At 37.7% G+C, this 22,038-nt stretch overlaps 1 protein-coding gene and 1 long non-coding RNA gene across 2 annotated transcripts in view; one reads left to right on the forward strand and one right to left on the reverse strand.

The window, feature by feature from the left end:
• Positions 1 to 19,352, forward strand: part of RANBP3L (RAN binding protein 3 like) — a 29,525-nt gene extending 10,173 nt beyond the window's left edge. The window contains 12 exon segments of the mRNA XM_085041922.1: positions 812 to 886; positions 2,733 to 2,807; positions 3,444 to 3,568; positions 4,081 to 4,184; positions 8,318 to 8,438; positions 9,790 to 9,892; positions 10,972 to 11,102; positions 12,053 to 12,173; positions 12,713 to 12,855; positions 14,227 to 14,377; positions 14,380 to 14,418; positions 18,853 to 19,352. Coding sequence (XP_084898048.1) covers positions 812 to 886; positions 2,733 to 2,807; positions 3,444 to 3,568; positions 4,081 to 4,184; positions 8,318 to 8,438; positions 9,790 to 9,892; positions 10,972 to 11,102; positions 12,053 to 12,173; positions 12,713 to 12,855; positions 14,227 to 14,377; positions 14,380 to 14,418; positions 18,853 to 18,896 — 1,232 coding nt within the window. The 3' untranslated portion in view covers positions 18,897 to 19,352.
• LOC146425073 (uncharacterized) lies at positions 5,690 to 21,335 on the reverse strand. The gene is made up of 4 exons (XR_014846690.1): positions 20,654 to 21,335; positions 9,268 to 9,413; positions 8,798 to 9,075; positions 5,690 to 6,332 (listed from the first exon to the last, which is right to left on the reverse strand). It is a non-coding gene; the product is annotated as an uncharacterized LOC146425073 (long non-coding RNA).
• Between the last annotated feature and the right edge of the window lie 703 nt (positions 21,336 to 22,038).

Below are 22,038 nucleotides of genomic sequence, written 5' to 3' on the forward strand. Positions count from 1 at the left end.
TTCATATTGTTTTCTTGAATTGCTTATGCAGGCAAGGGAGGATGAGGGCTGGAAAGGAAGTATATTCCCTGGCTTCTGGAAGAGATTAGTGTTCCCTGGACAATCCTTGACAATGTAAAGCAGTTTCCAGAAGGGCCTCTCCTTCTGTTCAGCCAAGAGCTGACTAGGAAGGCCCATTAAGGATTGTGTATTGATTCTGTGGGAAATGCACACAGATCACTGAGGCTACTGTGCAGAAGGACAGATCTGTTTTTTACAATGTTCATTTAACATATGGATGGTGCCAGAAAGGTACTTCTGAAATTTTGCATTAATATGTGTACAGTGTATTTTTTTAATCTAGTCCTGTGACACATCTGGATGTACCTAAGAGGACTTCAGATAAGCTAAGTTTGGTTTACTCTGAAAGGTAAACTGGGACAGATGTGGTAGAAATTTTAGGGCATGACTACACCAAAAAATAAAGCTGAGTGCAAGAGGAAGGTGGAGTGTTTGCGCTCTTGATTGCCCACACTGTTTAAGTGATAGGTCACTGTCTGGTTCTGTTTGGAACCTCTGCCCTGGAGGTCTCCAGGACAGAGCTGTTACAGAGGGGATTAGGTGTGTGCCTAAACCAGGCTGTGCTGCTTGGCCTCAGAGATCTGCTGGGACTAGTAGCACAGACATAACAGTCTGCTTCAGAAGGGTGGTAGGTAGCAGATAGTAATTTATTCTGCTATCAATGACAGCCTGACATCAGCCTGGCTAACCCTAAAACTGATCTTTTTTTATTCTGCAAACAAGTGATAATTTCAGTCTCTTGTTATTTTAGATACAGCTCTGATACAGAAAAGAGGGAGATCATCTTCATTTAACTTCCTTCCTACTTTCCCTCCCTCCCAGACAGGTAATTAAACATTTATGAAGCAAACCAAGTATTAGCTAAAATAAACATGTGTGCAGAAATGCTTTTTCTTCAAGACAGAGCTGAAGTGTGTTGGACGAGTCTGGTATTTAGATGGGAGAAAGGAATATTTTATGAGGAGGACTGGCAGTTCAATAGAAGAAATGTTTTTTGTGTTTGGTGTTGGAGAATCCTCTGGGGCAGGGTGGAGTCTTTGAATAGTTTGAAAATATGCATTTACAGAGTGTGATACAAATTATATTTGAAAAAACAAAATGAAATTACAGTAATTACATAGTTTGCTTGCAATTTAATGTGATAGCTCCTATAGGAGTGTAATTTTTTATCCTAGGAGCCTGTCTTCCACCTAAACAGTGACCCAGGGAATATCCTCACTCTTAGCACTAACAGGAATGATGGAGTGGTCTTGAATCCTAGTCTGTCTCTTACCAGAGACAGGTTCTTGACAGACACTGGCATAAAGTATTTCTAAACAGTTTTAAGAGCTCACAGCATTGTACTGGCAGCAAAACACTCTTTCTTGGAATGAATAAGTGGTGATTGTATGTACTGTATTAGTTATGCCTTTTTATTGGATGTGATGCACATGTGGCATCCCAACCCTTCAGGGGGAAGGAAGCACCCAAGATTTGTGGGTGGTCATGTTACAAAGCAATGACAGAATTCAGAGGTTCTGCAAAAGCTTACAAAGTTTTAGTGGTGGATTACACACTTGCCATGAAAACTGGTATAAGTTCATCCCTGATCTCCTATTATAGGAGCACGAGGGTGGGTTTTGGATGAAGGGGTAAGGTGAAAGGGAAGAGAGAGACTTAAAGAGGAGAAGAGAGAGAGCAAGAAAGGGAGAAGAAGAGATCACCAGTCCTGGTTCTGGCATCAGCACTGGTCCAGCTGATGGGATGTCCAGGATCCTGGGGCACACACCTGGGCTTCACGGTTTCACCTTTATATAGATAAGTTGTCTCACCCTGGAGATAAGTTTCTCTCTTTCCATGCAAAAGAGAGTTTATCTCTTTCATGTGCAGGTCATTCTTTCTGGAAATGGGTTGGAGACTTTGGGGGTCTTGGGTGGCCTTGATCTCCCCTACATACCATGCCCACACCTCAGCCTCCTTCCTGCTCTGCTGTGCTGGGTTGTGCTTATATCCAGGAGCCAGGACAAGGACTTTTCTCCTGGAAAAGTGCTGCCCTTGCTGTGTATGGCTCCTTCTCCAGCCGTGTCCTGCACTTTCTCACAGTGTGTTACTTGGCTGGCTCCACAGCTATCCAGATATCAGTGATGTTCACATTACCCCCCTTACCTTCTTGGCTTATACAGCATGGTTGCCATCACTTTCTCACTGGTGTTTGATATCTTTATTAAAATAGTGAAAGCATCAATAGTGCACTGCCATCATTCTAGTAAGTTATAAAGGCCTTTTCAGCAGAACAGGGCAGGGTACATTTACATGCTTACTCCCATGTACTTGGGCCTCATTTAATCATCTTAAAAATGCCTGAAGTTCAACCAGATAGCATTGCCATTTCAATGACTTCAACAAAACAGGAACACCTAGTTTTCAAAGCTGAAGAAAGATTTTGCATTTAAAACATTCATTAATATCCAAAAGACTGTGACTTAGCCAGAAAACCTCTGGTGCTTTCTGTGCCAAAATCCTACCTGTAAAAACAGAAACAGTAACAGTTATCTTGGAGATCTTTTTCAGATGGGTATGTTGGAATATTGCTCAGGTAAATACTACCAACATGGGGAGGGGTTACAGGAACATGAATTAATGGTTAAAATTTGAGTTTACTCCTTACTCATTTTTAAATTCCTTTTCTGTAGTAAAGAAGAATAACGTATTCATGACTTCAGCTCTTCTTCAAAGAAATCCTGACTTCATCGAAAGTACAAGAGAAGGTAACTGTCATGGTAATATTTATTCTCTGTGGTTCCACAGAGACATCCTTTAGAGATGTGGAAGACATAAAAATAACAGCTCTTTTCCTTGCTCAAGGATAGGCTAGGTATCTTTATGCAGTTTGTGTGACAGTATAAATGTCCTATGAACTCTGGTCTGAGCACCTGATTTGACTACTTATTTCCTGAGTGGACTGAATATAACCTTGCGTAATGGAATTTCACATTTCTAACTGAGTACCTCTGCTCCTGGAGAAGGTAATGAAGAAACTTCTTGACATCTGCAGATGCAGAATTAAATCTGAAATGCCAGAAGGCAGATCCAAAACAAAGCAGTAAATATAAGTACAAAGATGTATTTAAATATATAAATACAAATATATTTTATAAGTACAAATGAGAATGTTTATGTGTATAACAGATTTTTTTATCCTGATAGGATAACACATGGGTTTCACTACAGAGTTGTGTATTTTAGAAACCATTACAATTTTTCAGAATATGTAGCAGTAAACAACAGTAAATGTTATTCAAATATGTTTTGAAACTTTCAGTTAAAGAGGCAAGACATATAGGTCTGAATTAGATGTGAAGAAGAGGTGTCTGTTTAAATATTTTGTCTTTGTATTTTGCAAGGATCCTTGTCACCAAGTCAATTGTGGAATGTCATTAGACCTGCCATTTTACAGCCCCCACAAGCCCTGACCTGTCCTGAAATTCCTGTAGTATCTCTAGTGGCTAAGAAAGAAGCATGTGTTCAGGTAAAAAGAAAAATAATTTTACTGGAGCTCAAATGAAGAAAAAAAACTCAAACAAAAACACCCAAAACAACTAAAACCAAACACCAAACAAATCAGTGCTGTTTTAAAGCAATTAATTATACCACTGCATGTTTTTAAAGAAAGTTCTCATATGAGTTTCAGTGGAATTGATGTATCACTGATGTGATGTGAAATATTAAACTCATGCTGACTGTGTTTGAAAAATCATCTCTTCTCTGCAGGCTGTCTTACCTTTCTGATATCAGGGCTCTGTGGGCAAATGAGCTTTGGGTGTTTTGGATTTTCTTTATTTAGAAAGTGAGATTTTAGTGTTTTAATTGAGGGCACTGGCTTAGTACACAGATGGAGGAAGCTCTGCCAACTACCACATCTGTATCTATAACTATCTATATCTGTCTGTCTATACCTCAGTGGCTCTGGATTCTAGCAGATCTGTTAATAGCAGAAAATATACTGTCTCTAATTAATCCATTTGATTGTCTTATTCCTAGCTCCCTGAAGACAGTTCTTATTCATCAACTAAGAATTCAGCAAATTCCAAAACAGCAGGGGGGTCATCTACTACAGTGAGTCTTTCCAGCTCTCAAACAACACAGTAAGATTTTTTTTATTACATATGTACATAATTTTGTCACTTGGCTGAAGGCTACCCTTTCATGGTGCATGTGTGGCATGGCATTTAGTCCATGCTATCTGCACCCACACAGGCCTCAGTGGTGTTTGTGTGTGGTGCCAAGATTCGTGTGTGCTGATGTGAGCTCCATGTGCCACATAAGAGACTCCTAACTGCAATTAATCTTTGTGAGACAGGTGGTTTCTCACCAGCAACCACCAAGCCAGGAACTATTTTGGTTTGCCATCCCTCTTCTAACTGCATGTTTGCTGCATCTCATAAAAAGATGTAGAGAAACTCAGGAAATTCCATTCTTTTGAGGAATTACCAATATATGTCAGTGAGTTGGACACAAAATGCATAAAGAAAAAAACCACAGAATTGATTTGGAAGACCAGGTGAATGCTGCAATTGATGCTCTACTTCCATTCACAGAGCAGAATTTCTGGCACGAAGAGCTACCTGTGGTGACTGTGATAGGCCAGCATTTTTGTGCAGCACAGACTTCCGAATTTCAGTGTGAGGAAGCTGACTTCCTTGGACTAGGGTATTTCCCTATCCTCTTGATACTGTATGTAATGGAAAGAGCCCCATTCTTGGAGGTTAATCAGGTACTAGCTGAAAGCTTGGAAAGCTTGTGCCATAAATGACACAAAAACAATGCTGGGAAAACACAGGCTTCTGATCATGTATTCAACTTGTCACAAGGTTTTGCTTGGGAAACTGAAAGGGTTCAAGGCCAGCACTGAGAAGTCATACTGGTGCAAATGTAGACTATTACCTCTCTTTCTGGGGACTGACTCATGAGAATGCTGGGTCTGTGGTTAGCCAGCTTAGTATTGGCAGGTTATCTTGGGGTATTAATACTGCTTGCTGATGTTGCTGAGGGTTATTTACCCAGAAGTTGGGAGCATCAGGAATACACCTGGTATCACTTTTGATGAGAGAATCACTTTTCAAAATTGCTGGGGCCACAGATAACAGATTTCTAGTGTTGCCTAGTTCCCCTTCCTACCCAAGGAGGGCATAGGATATGTTAATTGCAGAGGAGTCTGTGCCAGTTTTCTACAGGGCTAGACAGACCACAGATAAAGGCTGGGATGCACAGTGCCAGGGTTCTGAGGAGGTAAGGGATTTTTAGGTGCACAAACAACTCAGGTTCTTAATCTTTATAAACAAAAAGAGCATGATTAGAGGGCAGATGCTCACTGTGATTGTGGGAGAACCAGCCTTTTCTATTACAATCAACACTATGATGATGCCCTGTGAAGACAACATATAGGCACACAACACACTGGATTTTTAGCAAAATCAGAATGATAGTAATGCACATACTGGAAAAGCTAAATCAGTTGGTATTGACACTTTAAATTTATTTACCTTCTGTCTCCTGCACAGTATCAAGATAAAGATCAGTGAGTGACTTTCTCTTGTGAATTAGACAGAAATGCAACTCAGTGTTTCAGTGCCAACAAGTTAACCTAAATTTAAAAGTGCTTATGGTATTTCTTTCCCTTGTCTCTTTCACCACAAACACCGGTGTTTGTGCCTCGTGAATTCTGTATATCACAGTAGCTGTTCTGGATATCACAATTGTGGTAAATGTTGGTTTCTTTGCTGGTTGAAAACTAATTTAACCAGGTGCTTAATACAACCAGGTGTTTACTGCTCTTCTGAGATTGCAGAAGGTTATAATTACCATTTTTCTGATCCATATTAAGTAACTGATGGTTCAGAATGCTTTGTTAAAATCTCTCTGGCTTAGCTGTTTTCTCATAAATAATGAACAAATGACTTTATTAAACTCTGCATGTGTGCTGATCAGTAGTGGAAATTGCAGCCAGAACTTTCATTGCTAAGAAAACAACTTCTTAGGTTTGTTTTTAATTTTCAATCAAGGCATCACTGTTGACATTCATTTATAAAATAAAATGCAGAGACATGCAACAGCAGGGATTGCTTTGCCTACTGACATCTCTCCCCCTTCTCTTCCACTTCTTCATCTGTCCATCTTATGTTTCTGTAGGGAGTATGAGTGAAAATATCTTTTTATCCCTCCACAGTAGCTGCAGATGTCCATCTTCCAGGAAACCACTGAGTTTCACTTCCTCGGCTGGCTGTAGTAATGAACTGAAAAGGAGAAATTTCCAGTTTCTTGATTCTGATTAAAAGCTTAGAAAGCTTGTTTCTTGAATGACAGAAATACAACAGTGGGAAAACACAGGCTTGCAGTCATACATTCAACTTTGCACAAGGATTTACTTGGAAACCTGAACAGGTTCAAGGCCAGCACTGGAATGGCAGCTGCTCAGACCTTTCTGCACACTCTGAGAAGGGCAGTACCTGAATCTATTCCCCTTCCATAATGCTCTATCAGTACCTTATCTACATTTCTCCTCCCATAATTCCTGATATCAGTGACTGTGTTTTGTATCTCCATGACAATGCCATCCCTGGTACACCTTGTTCTTGCCATGCAGCAACATGAGGCTGTTGAGCTTTTAATAACATTTTAAGGCTGGCACTTCCAGTTAACTTTCTCTTAAAAGAAAGATCCTGCACTGATTAATTTTTCTTACATTTCTGAAAATAATCAAAATTATCTCCCACATTTTTTCTTGGAAATAAGCCTCGGGTTCCTGTTTTTTAGCTGTTTGGTGTGCTGTGTTAAAGAAGTTGCGATTGGAGCAGCCTAGAAGTAGCAGATGAAAGGCCAGTATGGAAATTGATCACAATTCAGTAAATTTTAGTGGGGGGTATGTTTAAGGATAAAAAATTCATTAACATACTTCAGATTCCCTTTTCATGGCCCAAAACATGCACAGAAGCTTTCAAGGCTGAAGAGACAAGTATTTTCTGATTTCTCTTTTTTGCTCTTAGTCTTAGCAACACATCAAGCATGAGAATTTTAAGGAATGCTTTTCTCATTAAGTGTAAAATTGAGATAGGTAGTACTTGGTAAACCCTTCTTCATCCTTGAAGAGATTTCAAGCACAGATTAATTGTGAAGAGAAACTATGTTTTGGAGGCAATCATCAAAGTTCTGCCAACAAACCCAGCTAATTAACAGGAATATCTTCTGCATGACATAAGTTATGTTAAGCCCGCCCAAGGGTGATAAATACTGTGAAGTAAGTGGTGCTGAAGTATGCAGTTTGTGACACAGTATCAGGCTGCCTTCCTGCCAAGTCATCCTTCTGGAATAGAAAGTGAAAAGAACTTGCATGGTTTTGCCTATGCCAGCAAGACATACAGGATTAAGCTCTACAGAAAGTATAAACAGCCCATGACCCTTTCATAAAAAACCCTGAACAAATCAAAACCAAACCAGTAGCAGGAATAACTTCCACCTAAAGGAGTTTACAAGGACTTTTCTAGTGACTTTTACAAAAAATGAACGCTGTTAATTTAAAGTGGCTATGTGATTAGCAGGTCAAATCCCAATTCTGCTTACATTACATTAGTCTTGGATCTCATCTCCAAACTACAGTTGGCGATTACCAAAGGACTGCAAGTATTTAGTTTTCTTCTCATTTTAAGTATATCTATGGAACAGGTAATTGAAAAATGGAAACACTTGTCTCTCCTGTTTTACTTTTACCTCATCTTAAGCCATGTACTATCATACCTTTACATTGTCTCAGGATTTGTGTGAGCATATGAATGCACTGCCTTCCTGCCCTTCAAGATGTAAGGAGGATGACCAAGGAGTGCTTGTGAAGCACTGGGGTGTGCATTATTCTGTAGGATACTTAAGCTGCACCAGCATGAAAGGATAGCTGTTAATTGTTGGTAGGAGCAAAAGGAAGCAGGGAAACAAAATTAACTCATTAAAGTTTCTGCAATAAGACACTTCCCTGAGGTGGAAGTGGCATGTTGTTTTGCTGCTTGTTCTTCAGCTTTAAGGAACATCCTCAGTAATCTTAATAAAATACAGTGTGATACTCTCTGTTCCTTTTGTGAAATGTTGCATAGAGAGTTTTTGCAGGTTCTCTTAAAGAATTTGTCTGATTACTTATGTGATTTTTTGTTTGCTTTTAATGGTAGGTGTGGTGAATCTTTAAAAGGCTTTAAATAGCTCTAAATCACATTCTTATATTATTTTGCTCCCACAGAAGTCAGTTGCTTGAAGAAAGAAGTGTACAAAAGAGCAGCAATTCTAATTTTGTGTTTGGGGAAAACATGGTTGAAAGAGTTTTGGTCCGACCTGCACATGCTGGCAGACTTTTTATCAAGGTTAGTGTACTTAAGAGTGTAATTTTTTTTCAGATATTATTTTTAGGTCCTCCTTCTTTTAAAGATGGGAGTAAATATGGTTGCAGTGACTCGAGGAGAAAATATCTAAGAATGTGCTGCTGAAGGGGTAGGCATTCTTATCATCACCACCCTAGACTGATTCTTTGATTACTAATGCATATCATTATGCACTTCTGGTTTCCTCACTGTTTGACTTCAAAAAGAGTTTTCTATATATTCCATGTAAAGTGGAACAGCCACGACATAAGATAAAAGAATGTGGTCCCTACTGGTCTAGTAACTTCCATCATAACAGTGAAGAGATAGGATAACTGAAGAAAGCTGGAGAGAGACTTTACTGGAGCATGGAGTGACACAGCAATGGGAATGGCTTGAAATTGAAGGGCAGTAGGTTTAGATTCAATATTAGGAAGAAATTCTTCTCTTTGAAGGTGGTGAGACTACTGGAACACATTGCCCAGAGATGCTGTGGATGCTCCATCCCTTGAGGTGTTCAAGGCTGGGTTTGATGTGGCTCTGAGCAACTTGCTCTAGTGGAAGGTATCCCTTCCCATGGCAGAGGGGTTTGAACCAGATGATCTTCAAGGTCCCTTTCAATCAAAGCCATTCTGTGATTCTATGAAAAATAAGTAGGAAGGGAAAATTGAACACCCACCCTACATGGTTAAAGCATAACTGTGCATGCTAGGGAGGCAGCTTAAGGGACCAAGTCCTGAAGAACACTAGGATGAAAGGTGAGGACTGCACCATTGAAAATGGAATTGAAATTCAGTTTTCAACAGAAGGAGGATGAAAACAGCATGCTTACCTGCCAGTTAAAAAGCTTGGCAACCACAGGTTTGGGTTATGACTTCTGGCCAGGATTTATTTATAACGTATGAGTTGAGCCACTGAACACTGTCAGAAGCCACAAGCATGTATTTAGACAAGCCTAAGAAAATTTATCTGCAAAAACTGAATGTGATGGAAATTTTTAAGTCCTCTGAGGTTAAGTTTGTGGTGTCTGAGAATTTTAAGCTACTCTTCTGGGAGCTATGGGCTTGAACTGGAAGTAAACTGTTACGTACATCTAAGTTCTTCAGTGGGTTTAAATCTTAGTCCAGGATCCATACAGGGAGGCCATTCTTCCTGGTGAAGAATGATGTACTGATCTTACAATAATAACATTACTTCCTTTAGAGACTGAAATTGTATCATCTGGGCCAGTTTTCACTCTGAAGCTATTAATATTAATAATATTCAGCCTGGCATGTATTAAAGGATTCAATGTTCTGTTTTTATTTAAATAGGAATTTAAATAGGAATTCTTATTTCCCCCATGTATTCCTAGAGTCCCGAGAAGCATCCCAAGCTGTGTAATGAAGAAGTTGATTTACAAAAAGAAGAAATAACTTCCCTGTCCCTAGGATCTTCTCCTGTCGGGACACAAAGAAGTAAGCATACTCAGCAAACAAGCACAGTTAGCATCATTATTATGTTTAACTGTATTTGAGAGGATGTCTAATGAGTGGTGGTCAGTAATTTTCATCTATTCTCAAGCTATCCAGTCATGAGTATGCTTAGAGAATGTGCCAAAACCTATGTTCAGAAACCAGCCACAGTTTGGTTTATGACACATGAACTGGACTAGCTTCAGCAAGCATGATTGAAATTACTTAGGAAAGGATAGAGTTTTACACATTATTATTATTTAGTGCAGATTATTATTTATTTTTTGAAAAAAAATGCAGCAACCTTTATGAATGCCTTTTGGATTTTGCCACGTTTATATGAGCGACTGATCATATAAATTACTTTGTTATTTTGGATCCTTATTGTGGAACTGAAATTTCTATACACACAGATTTGGGGGCTTGTTTGTGACTTCAGTGTGAGATTTTCTACTAGGCAAGCCATGTAAACCTAGGCTGTGAGGGAATCGCCAGCGGTCCCCATTGTGAGCCCTCTTGGCAAATTTCACACTTCTCTTTACTAACAGATGTATTAGATCCTCTGATTTGTGTAAGGACTCTTACAGGTAAAAATTTATAAAATAAAGCCTTTGGAACATGTATACAGATTATGCAAATATACAAAGTTTTGTAACAATGTTGTTCCTTTCAAATCTTGTTCTCCTGTATTCCTGTTAAATATTCATCCCATATGTATTATTATTCTGAATATTGGGATATGTCTTAATCTGCACAGCAATGTAACAGATGAGTTTAATTTGGAAAATCAGCTTCTAAATACTTAGGCCTTGTTTCCACTTGTTGCTATTTGTCCCTTGGGACAAAGCTCTGCAACTGCAGACAGCCCTGTTAAATTTTGTATGAGCCTGTTTAGTAAGGCATTTTGTATTCATGCCTTTTCCTTTTCCTCTTCTTTTTATTGCTGTGGCCAAAAACATATTAATAACACTGAACAATGTCAGATACCACAGGTACTACTGAGGTCACAGGCCATCCTGTGTGCTAGTTTTGTTATCCTAAAAATATTCCCTGTACAGAAAGAATTTTTTTTTTCCCTACAGAAGGAGCTTTGTTGAGGAATGCAACACTAATTGAATCAGCAGCTGCTTGTATTTCCAAGCCAGCGGAGAAAATCCTGTTAGATAAAGTTGAAATTAAAACTGGAGAAGAAGCAGAACACAATGTATTGCAGGTGTGTATTTCCTTGACTCAAAACCTTGATGGTGAGCAGTTTTGTTGTTGAAAAGAACAGCTAGATCTATTACAGATGCAGTAATCTGAAAACAACTTTAGTTTATATTTCAGATTTTTGCTTTTTTTAAGCTATGCCTCAGCTAATCTGTTTTTTCTGTAGGTTGGTATTTTCTTTTTCCTATTATATTTGTTCATTTTTTAGTCCCTTTCAGTAAGTGACTATTTCCAAATGTCATTCTGTAGTGGTATTTCATAAGCATCTACATAGTATACCTGCTGTAACCAAAACCTTAGAATTGGAAGTAATTTGAGTAAAGATAGGTTTTATGATAAAAATTTTTAGGAAAAAAAAATGAATGTGTTGTCAAAGTAATTTGTCATATAGTTCATCTAAAATAGCAATTATGTTTCCAGCCTGGCAGGGCATATCTTGCTATTTGTCATCTTTAAAACATTATTTTCACAAAAAATAGCAATTCTACATATGGTTTTAAAAATCTTAACATTATTTTATCTTTAATTAATTCTTCTGTCTTGATAGAAGACAAAAGTTTTACTCTGTTGAAGCAGTGCTCTTCTATAGGTATCCTGGGCTGCATAATGTTTGTAGTGAGTGCGGAAATAAGGTTTTACAACTTTTACAACAAATTCAGCTGTGCTGGTGGATATCATAGACGAAGAGTTAAGGAAGATGAAATAATTGAAAAAGCAAACTGGGATTCATGCTGAATGCTTTATGCTGAATGCTTTCTGTGATGAGAAGAGGGTTTAGGACACATCAGGAGCCATCTCATTTTAAGTCATAATGGTGACATACCTATATATCTACCTTTGTACATATGCATATGGATGTATTAAAAGCCATATCAAAAGTTTTATAACCATAAAGTTTTAGAGCAAATACAACTAGAATTGAGTGGCAGTTTTCAGCATGTATTTCTCTTTCAGATTAACTGCAAGCTCTATGTATTTAATAAGCTTTCTCTAACCTGGACTGAAAGAGGCAGAGGATCCCTGAGGCTTAATGACACTTCTAGCAATAAATATGGAATGTTGCAGTCAAGGCTAAGTAAGAATTAAATAATGAAATACCCCATACAGAAAATACCAAATGACTTGTACTATTGTTGGCCAGAGTAAGTTTATTTTAGAACATTTAAATCTGAGAAACTAGTTTTATTTATGCCAAGTTGCTGAGAATCTTTTTACCTGATAAAATTCTCTGTGTTACAGACTTAGGAACTGAGCTCAGATATGTTGTTTGGTTCTGTGTACTTCTGCTGCATTGTGTCTTCAGCTCAGTCACCAGTCTGACAGTTGGCTCTTTGTTGATTCTGCTTTTCCAGCAGCACTGTTTCAAGACACTTTTGGAATGTTGTTTTTACTGTGCTGTCATTTTTTTGTACTGCAGTGCAGTTTCAGCAGATTATTTCCTTTGTGTGCCAGACATATTGAAGAAAACTAATAAATTTGGATATTAAAAAAAAATCTCACTATATCAGGGTTTTAGACCAAATTAAAAAGAATAATTGATGAAAATATTAGTTTATACAAGAGCTGGAGAAAACTGCTGCAGAATATCCTACCATATTAACCTTCTTGTTTTAGTTATGCGAAATCAAGGTAGCTTGAGACTGATTCTTAACACTCGACTCTGGAAACGAATGGTTGTGAAAAGAGCAAACAGAAAGAGCCTGTGCTTCACTGCAACAGATCAAGAGGACCACTCTGTTAAAGTATTTTTAACTCAGGTAAGTAGGAGATAAAAGCTCCACCCAAATCCCCACTTCATCTAGAATTCTGAAGTGTTGCTGAAGGTTAGTCTTGGCAAATGGCCTTCTTGCTCTGTCAGGCTGTGCTCAGCTTAGACGTTCCATGGCTTTTTGTAAGGAATGTGTTAGAATGACATTTCAAAAAGCCAGGTGTGATGATGTGATATGGCCGTAAGACTAGACATTTCCATACTCTGGTTCACATACCACTTAAGGAATGGATATCATTCCAATAATACGCAGAAAATGCTCTTTTTTTAATGGAAGCAATACAGTGAGAATTTCTTCACAGGTAGTTACAATTTTGTAAGTTACTCTGGTAAGAGGCAGCAGCTTTCTGCCATAGTTCTCAACACAGCACTTACAATATATCTATCCAGTGTAGAACCTCCACTTCTCAGTTGAGAAGAATATAGTTTCAATATTGCCTTATGTGAAACAGTAGTCTTGGGAACTCTGGTTTTCTCTAGCAAGGGCTAAATTGGAGATGGAAATGTGGTGGACTTATTTGCTAATAAATAGCACAAATGTAATAGGTTGGAAAGTGAGAGCATCCACTGAGTTTAAGGATGTTTACAGTTTCCCCAGCAGACCTTTCTAGGAAGGATTGAGCTTGCTGGGAAAGCAAAATAAACCACCATTTCCAGGAAGTGTCACATATCATACACAAGCAAAGCAGGCACTGTATATGCGAGTAAGTCTGTCACTTCCTAACAGGGATTGACTTAACTATGGCTGTGCTGGACTGCTGGTCTGCATGAGAGAATTATTCATATCCTCATTTCCAGGTGTGCTGCACAGCTTTTTTAGTGTGTAGAATTTACATTCTGTAAATTGTGTTTCTGCACCACTGGGCAGTAAAAATAGACATGTATGAGGAATCCACAACATATCACAGCTACATGGGTGTAGCAACGGTTGCAGTAAGCTGTTTCTGCAGTCACTGAAGAGGCTGGTATCCATCCCTACAATATCTACCTGGTGACTGTATATATTAACACATCAGTGCTTTCTTCCTTCTAGAATCATACGCAGGAATCATCTGGAATATCAAGTATTCCATACAAAGTGAGCTATTCTTCAGGGAAAATAATTTTTAAACTTATGTTTCTTGTAACTATTGAGAAAACAATCAACAGCTGCCTACCATAAAACTCAGACCACATAAAGAAGCTTGACATTATTTGTATTTACATTAATATTTGGATGTTAATTTTTAAGTGTGAATCTTGACTTGATTACTTTAATTAAAAAGGACAAGATACAACTTTTTCATTATTTTTTTAAATCAAATTTTAAAAATAGAGATTTTTCTCATGGTTTGGACTCTATGCATTTTATGTTCTGCAGGCAAGCTCAAAAGACATTGAGCACCTGTATGCAGCAATACATCATCGCCTTGTGGCACTGCGAAGCTTTGCTGGGCAAGAGGCAGATGCTCATCAAGTAGACACAGAGTCAGAAAATGCTTTTCAGCCATTAAACTGTGACAGTGATGATGAAGAGATGAAGAACTAACTCAAGGGAGCAACACTGACTCTGGTAAGCATAAGTTTCCTGGAAATGCTGGAATCCTTTCAGGGTATTTGCTCAAAGTAATGAAAATTGGACTTTTTTTTTTTTTTTTTCTGACTGTAACTTTTATCTGGTACAAATACCTCTTTTTCTGGTAGAATAGGGCAATTCCTTTCAGTATTTTGACTTACTACTATTAAAATGAAAGGTTTTTCCCGCTCAAGTATCTGCACATATTTATAGCAATGGAATACTCTTGATGAAAGCTTGAGGTTTAAGAAATTTTAATATTATCAAGCATTACCTAAAAACTTTTTTCAATGTATTTCAGTAGAAGTTCCTAGAGATGTTGAGATACTAGTTTCACCTCGAGTAAGTGAAGGATGAGTCCATTCATGTCAGTGCCTAGCTGTTAGTAATAACCTGGAGCACAGTGTGTTTACTAAGATATTCATTATGTCATGGTTAACTGTATTTAAAACACTGATTCTTGATCAGCTGTAACCACTACCTCAACTAGGAAATCTGCAGGGCAACATTTACACACCAGTTTTGCCAGCTTTCTTCACCATAACAAAAATGTAGGTCCCTCAAAGAGAAAAATGCCACTAAAACAAGATAGAAGACATTAATGACTTAACAGTTCTGTTAATACAACTCACAGTGGGGCTGGGGTCACATTTGCATAAAACAAGGCAGAAACAGCCATTAAAGAGCTGCAAAAGCTCTTCTATCTTAGCAAAAGACAAGTCATATTTCAGGAGCAAATTCACTGCTTGTGTGAAACTGCTCCAGTGGATACAGGACCTGACAATTATGTGTGGTTTTGGACTATATCAGGCAACTTTGAGTTGTTTCTCACAGGATTAGTTTCCCTCTGCAGCTAGGTAACATACTGTTCTTACATTATAAACCTTCCTTTCAACAGCTATTCATCAATAATCAAGAAATGAACAGTAATGGGTATAAGTACTGTTTCCTTAAGGAAACAAATTTTTCTGCTTTATGATAGAATATTCTGAGTTGGAAGGGACACTTCAGGATCATTGAGTCCAGCTCCTGGCCCTGCACAGCACACCCCAAGAGTCACACCATGGGCCTGAGAGCATTGTCCAAATGCTTTTTGGACTCAGACAGAGTTGGTGTTCTGACAGCTTCCCCAGGGAATCTGTTCCAGTGCCCAACCACCCTCTGGGTGAAGAACCTTTCCCTGATATCCAACCTAAACCTCCCTGACACAACTTCAGGCCATTCCCTCACATCCTGTCACTGTCACTGCAAAGAAGAGATCACGGTCTGCTGCTCTTCTTCCCCTCATGAAGAATTTGAAGACCTTCATGAGGGGAAAAAGAGGTCTCCCCTCAGTCTCCTCCAGGGACAACAAGTCAAGTGACCTCAGCTGCTCCTCATACTTGACTTCTCCTCAAAGCCCTTCAACATCTTGATTGTCTTCCTTGACATACTCCAGTAGCTTTATATCCTTCTTTGGGTAACTTGAGAATTTTAGATGGAACTTGGTTCCTTCCCAGAATTACTAATGATAAGAACTGTTTCTTCTTTTAGGGAAAGAAAAAAAAAAGAAAAAAAAAAAGAAAAAACAAAGAGGGTAAAGGGAATGTCAAAGCAGTGTAGGAACACAGATATACAAGTTAAATATTTATTTTGATTTAAAGAGACTTCTGAAACAAATATTCAGATGGCAGCCATCAAACAGGTTCAGAGATATGTGAGGTGCTGTTTCTTCTTGTCCTGTCCCTGAGCATCTGTCCCTCATTTATGTCTAGTTCATGATAACAGTTCTAACAATCACTTTTTTAATGTCTTCTAGCATTTCCTGCTTATCTTAATCTCTTCTCAGAGCCACAAGTTTTTAAGTTGCATACATTTCAGTTACTGGTATCCAAGTCACTCCTCACCTTCAGACATTCAATCTCACTCAGGACTGTCTCTGGAACTCCCATTTACAAAATGGAAGAAAAATAGGCTGTATGGGTTTTGAGCATGATGAACTCGAGTTTTAAATATCAGCATAGAAATGTCCACTTAGATGCAAAAGAACAGATATTTAAAAGCACTTGTTTAAATCTTTTAATTTTCATGCCTTCATTTGCATTGAAGGGTGTATGTGAATAAGTCATCTTCTTTTTATTGATGTAACTCAGTTTTGGAGATTACCTCTCCTTGATAGTATATAAAAGTTAGGAAATGTCAGTCCTGAGGAACTGTTTCTTTACAAGAAATAAAAGAATTTACAAAATATGCCTGCATTTTATTCCATTCCATTTTATTTGTTTTGTCTCAACTCCCCCCAAAATAGTTTCCTTAATATAGCAGTTCCCTTCGTGTTAAATTGAACTCACACAGTTGCCTAGATGATGCTATGTATTTCATGACACTGTAAAAGACATGAAAGATTAAATAACTATATAGTATATTTATCATAATTGTCTTTAGTGCTTGAGACTGAAAGAAGAAAGCAAATATGATATACATAATAAGTAAAGCATTATGGATGTTGAAATGATTCTGTATATTTGCAAGACTTTGTTGTAAGCATTTTTTACAGAAAATTCGTAATCTACAGTATGTTAATACTCTGTACAGACGAGGTGTAAGGTAGAAGAGATATTTCTAAGATTTTACAAGTTCAGCATAGACATTTATTCCCATCTTTTTAAAATTCTTCGTTGAATTGCTTTACTTTCAAGTAGAGATATTAATTTCATAAAGTCCATAAATAATAACTTGCTATGCCTGATATTTTTATCAGATCATATTTCACCAGTTACTGCCTGAATATTTTTACCAACAAATTGCTCTGTAAATCTAACCAGAAGAAACAGAACAAATCACCTTTAAATAGGTTTTGAGACTGGATGGGATCAATAACTCTTTGGAAAGTATTTATCTTTTCTCTCTGACAATAAAGTGATCTGAGGAAATAATTTATAATAAACAGTAAACTTCTGACCAAGTCAAACAAGTAAAGTACATGGGAGGTACAAGGAGGACAGTGTCGCAAGGCAAACAAAAGTTTTATGCAGTGCTCCTTATACTGCACCTCACCAATCTGAAATCTTCTCTTAACTTCATCCTGATTGAGGGATCCTCTCTTTTGATTGAAATGTCCTCTCTGGAATTTTCTCTTAGAAGCTATTAGAATGAATTCAAAGATTCTGGAATCTAGAACTAGGTAAGTCCCAAGTCTCTCCATAGACAGCTGTAGACCTTAAGAGAAAATCACAGTGTGCAAAGACAAAAGAGTGTGTCTATACACTCTTATATCCTATATCCTATTCTTACAAAGAATTGCATGGATTTTGGAGACTACTGGTATTGAGAGCCAGTAGTCTCCAAACATCACTAGTGTGTTGGTCTGACAGCCAGATAGTATACCACAGAAATGCAAATGCAAATGCTTTTGCAGAAATGAAAAATGTTTTATTTTAGAGACATTTTCTGGTCCACAATACATGTACTTCCCATCTCAGCTTCATTAGGACTCACTCTCATCTGCTGGAGTTTATCAAGATTTAAAATGTTACAAGAGCTTTCTTCTGATTTTGAAGTAAGGTACTTTTAAAGTTCTTAAAGGAGCTGTTGTTCAGCAGCACCACAGTAAGTCCTGAAAAAGTGCTACTTTTAATTTAATTTAAATTCTTATCAGTTGTTAAGGGTTCCAAACCATAAAGCTAACACACACATCTGAAAGCGATTAAAACAGAGGAAAAATAAAAAGTTAAGAATTAACTTCTTTGTTGGAGTTTCTGTATTCTTTTTCAGCAGGCATCTGTAATATCTAAAGCAGAGGGAAAAAAAAAGACAACTCTGTAATTGTTTTTAAATGTTGCTATATCAGAAATGGAAGGGGTAAAATCAGATTTAATATTCTGACAAACACAGGCTTTCTTTTCACCTGTAAGAGATTTAAAATGCTTAGTAAGTATTTAGGGGTGGCCAGATGGTAGCGGCAATTTTTAAGCAGAAAACTGTAATAGTGGTATTATGTGTCTGATATTAGTAGTCAGCTCTACCTACTTTCTGCAGATGAGTCAGAGATTATGCACCAAAACCACTTTGTCACAATCAGTGAGCTGGTTGAAGATATGCTGGATTTCTTACAGTTTTCTGAGCATCTGTAATGAAGTCTTAGGACAGTGGACCCTGAATAGAGTGAGATAATTTGCATGCCAGGTACACTGCCCTACCTAGACATCAGGTTCCTTAGTGTTTATGTGCTTGTCTTTATTGACATGGAGGGTCACAGACTTCATCCATGATTCACATGCTCAAATATTTGTGAATAATCCTGTGTTATCTAGTTAGCTATTTACCTAAACCAGGAACTGATCATATCCAAACTTTAACCTACTGATTTGGTATTATGAAATGCTGGATTGTTTCAAAACATGAATATGCTCAAATAAGCAAGATTTTTTTTTTTTTTAAATTCTTTTTCAGATCATTCCAGATGGAACAATCGGCGGTCTGTTGTCTGCTTGTGACATCTGCCAGAGGTTACAACAGCTCAGCTGGGAGCTCATCTTCCCAATATGTCTAAGCTGACTTATCAGTCCCTGGAGGGAGGAAATCAGATGCATATTATTTTATGACTTTTAAGCAGAGATTAATTTTACAGACATCTGAACTTTAACAGGTTAAGAAAGAAGTTAAGATGCACTATTGAGGATTCAGGCAGCCTGCATTGCACTGAGCTGTGAATAACACCATGGCTTCCAATGGTCAAGAACTGTTACAAAGACTTCCAATTTTAGAATTAAATATATTTAGATACATTAGTAGAGTAAGGAATTTTATAGGGAAAAAGTGTTTTTTCATCATATTGATGGATAATACTACATAAGCATGAACTAATAATATATGTAAACAAATATTTGTTACTTTTAGTCTGTTATTTAAAAGATACATCTGATAAACTTTAAATTGGGCTTCACTGAAAACATTTATTTAAAATTGTATGGTAACACTCAGCATCCTGTTTGTAAGTACATGCAAGCAAAACTTGGGGTGGGAGTTTAGCATGACCAAGGCCTACAGAAAATAGCCTTCATAGTTCTATAGTTTTGTAGAAACCAGCCTTCATAAAATGGTATTTTTTATGTGTGTTTTGAAAATACCTGGAGTTGTATATTGGCTGTAGAATTTTGTTTACAGCAAGGAACCATGATCAGCATTTTTTCAGCTGAAAGCACCAAAAGAATTCACCAGAAAGCAGTGCAAGCCAGTTCCAAGGGTCATATGAGCTTTAAAAGTGTATGTGCCTGCACTCATGAACACCTTTCTAGCTACACATAACAAGTGTTTGCGCTATTAATTGTCCATTTGATACACACAAGTAAATTCATGCACAGTACAACTGGATATCTGCATTTTAAAAAACCCTCAATTGTGAGATTATCTGAGGTTACTTCTGCCTTAGCTGAAGCTATTACTAAACAGCATCATTCATTGATATATAAGAGTATGTTACACATCCTCATGTGTACAATAATCCCAACAATGGCCAAGACACAGTTGCTCCGTAAAAGACATCCCACAAACTACTGCCTTCTACCTAAACATTTTTGTGAGAAATCAAAAAACCCCAATTCTCTCTAACGCCACCTGTGAATCAAGAGTCTCAGGGTCATTCATAAGCTGATACACAGTAAGATACACCACTTTTGTTCTCTTTCATTCTGTCAAAAGATAGAAAATGTCTGCAGTCTCTCTACTGCCACTTCCCTGCTGCCTTGTATATTGTCATCCTCAGAGCTGAAACAATGGTCTGTAATAGTTCAAGTCTTCTTAATTAAGGTAGTTGTAATGATTTCTCAATCTAAAAAGATGCATCACAAGAGAAAAGTCAAGTTACAATTTAGTTTTTCCATCTGAACATATGTATGAAATTGGAACAATGCTAGCTTCTTCCTGAATTCTCAGTGCACTGTCAAGATTAGCGTGCAGAAGCAGCTGAATTAGTTGTCTGGATTATGCTGAATACTAAATGGCCCACCAAAATTAGCACTTGTCTGACATTGATTTAGCATCTGGATGACTGGAAACTTAAGTGGAGTTTGGTTTTTGCCTCAGGAAAAAAGGAGCGCTTCCCAACAGAGCACCTGTGTCAAATAGTGAAGCACTGGGATTCTCTTTGACTCCAGTCTCCCAATAACAAAAATGTTCTTTCCATAACGAGCTGTACATTGTGTCCTTTGTTATCAGCCTTCCTCTTGACCACAACAATATTTACATCACCTACCTTCATATTTCATTGCTGCAACTCATCCTCAGGGACAAAGCTCCATGTTATAAAAACCCAGGCAGTTGTAAAACACAGCAGCCTTATGTATTTAGCAACAGGTCATGATGATAAGTTTGCCCTGGAGTTCAGCTGGCTATGCACTGAATGCAGAGTTTGATTTCAAAGTCTGTCCTGATAATCAAAGCTTTCTGTGAAACAGGATTTAAGCACCTGAGTGTCATGATACCCCTCTAAATGCTACTATGGCTGTAAAATCCTTGGCAAATGAGGGACAGTTCCAGGGCATGGACAACAGAACTTTTTCAGACACAGGATTTACACTTTGTAATTTGCTCCCACAGCATACAGAACAAGGTTTATAAATAAACTCTCTTTTGATCTGCCTCTTCCCAAGATCCTTACATATACACAAATATATGTATATAAACACACACTCTCATGTGCACACACACTCAAACACGAAGAAGCTTCATCTCCTAAAAGCTGAGGAGGAAAAGAGATGTTTATTTTAAAGAAATTGGATACTGTAGTATTAGAGGACGAATTTTTGCTCTTGAGAACCTAATTATGTCTCACTGCAGTAAAATTCACTGTTTCTCAAGACTGAGGGTATGCCATTATATAATATATTAACTTGGTTTTAAAAATGTAGTTTGTCATTTTATGACACCTGGAGCAATTTCTGTGCCTCAACAATAAACAATTTTCTTAACACCTAAATTTCTGTGTAACTAGTAGTCTTATTTTGTGTCCCAGTTAGAGCTTCGGGGGCTCCATGCTGCAGAATCTCAAGCCTGCTTTCCAAAAGATGCAAGATGTAAGCAGTTGTGTACTCCATCCACCCATCTGTCAGAACCGCACTGAGTCCACTGTTCAGTTTCAGAAAAACTGGACAGGAGCTAGAAAGCTCTAAGGCAATTAAAATTCTTCATGAAAAGTGGCAGTTGCTGAGTGGCAGAAATCAGAGAAAGGCATCCTTTCAGGAAAAAGTTTCAGGGTAAGCTTGGTATTTTCTGTGATGCTGGTGGGGCTGAGTGGTTCATTCCTGCTTCTGTACAAGCTCTAGCATTTTCTGGGAGGGAGGAGATGAGCCCTGGAATTACTGTGGCCTGAAGAGAGGTGTGGGGACACAACCAAACCCAGATGAAACTAGACATTATTTTTTTTTTCTAGATAAATGTTTATTTCTTTCTGATGAACTCCAGTGATAATTTATATATGTAAGGGATGCAGAGCTGGAAGATCTTACATATTCATGTAGTAGTAATTTTCATGAGCATAGAAGACTACCAGAATTAAATAAATTATTTAATAATAACTAAATTTATCCAGATATTTTCTACTAAGATCATGAAATTCTAGCAAAATCTACTTGGATGGGA

This window comes from Lichenostomus cassidix, chromosome Z, assembly GCF_008360975.1.
Source record: "Lichenostomus cassidix isolate B80296 chromosome Z, HeHo_3.0, whole genome shotgun sequence".
Lineage (NCBI taxonomy): Eukaryota > Metazoa > Chordata > Aves > Passeriformes > Meliphagidae > Lichenostomus > Lichenostomus cassidix.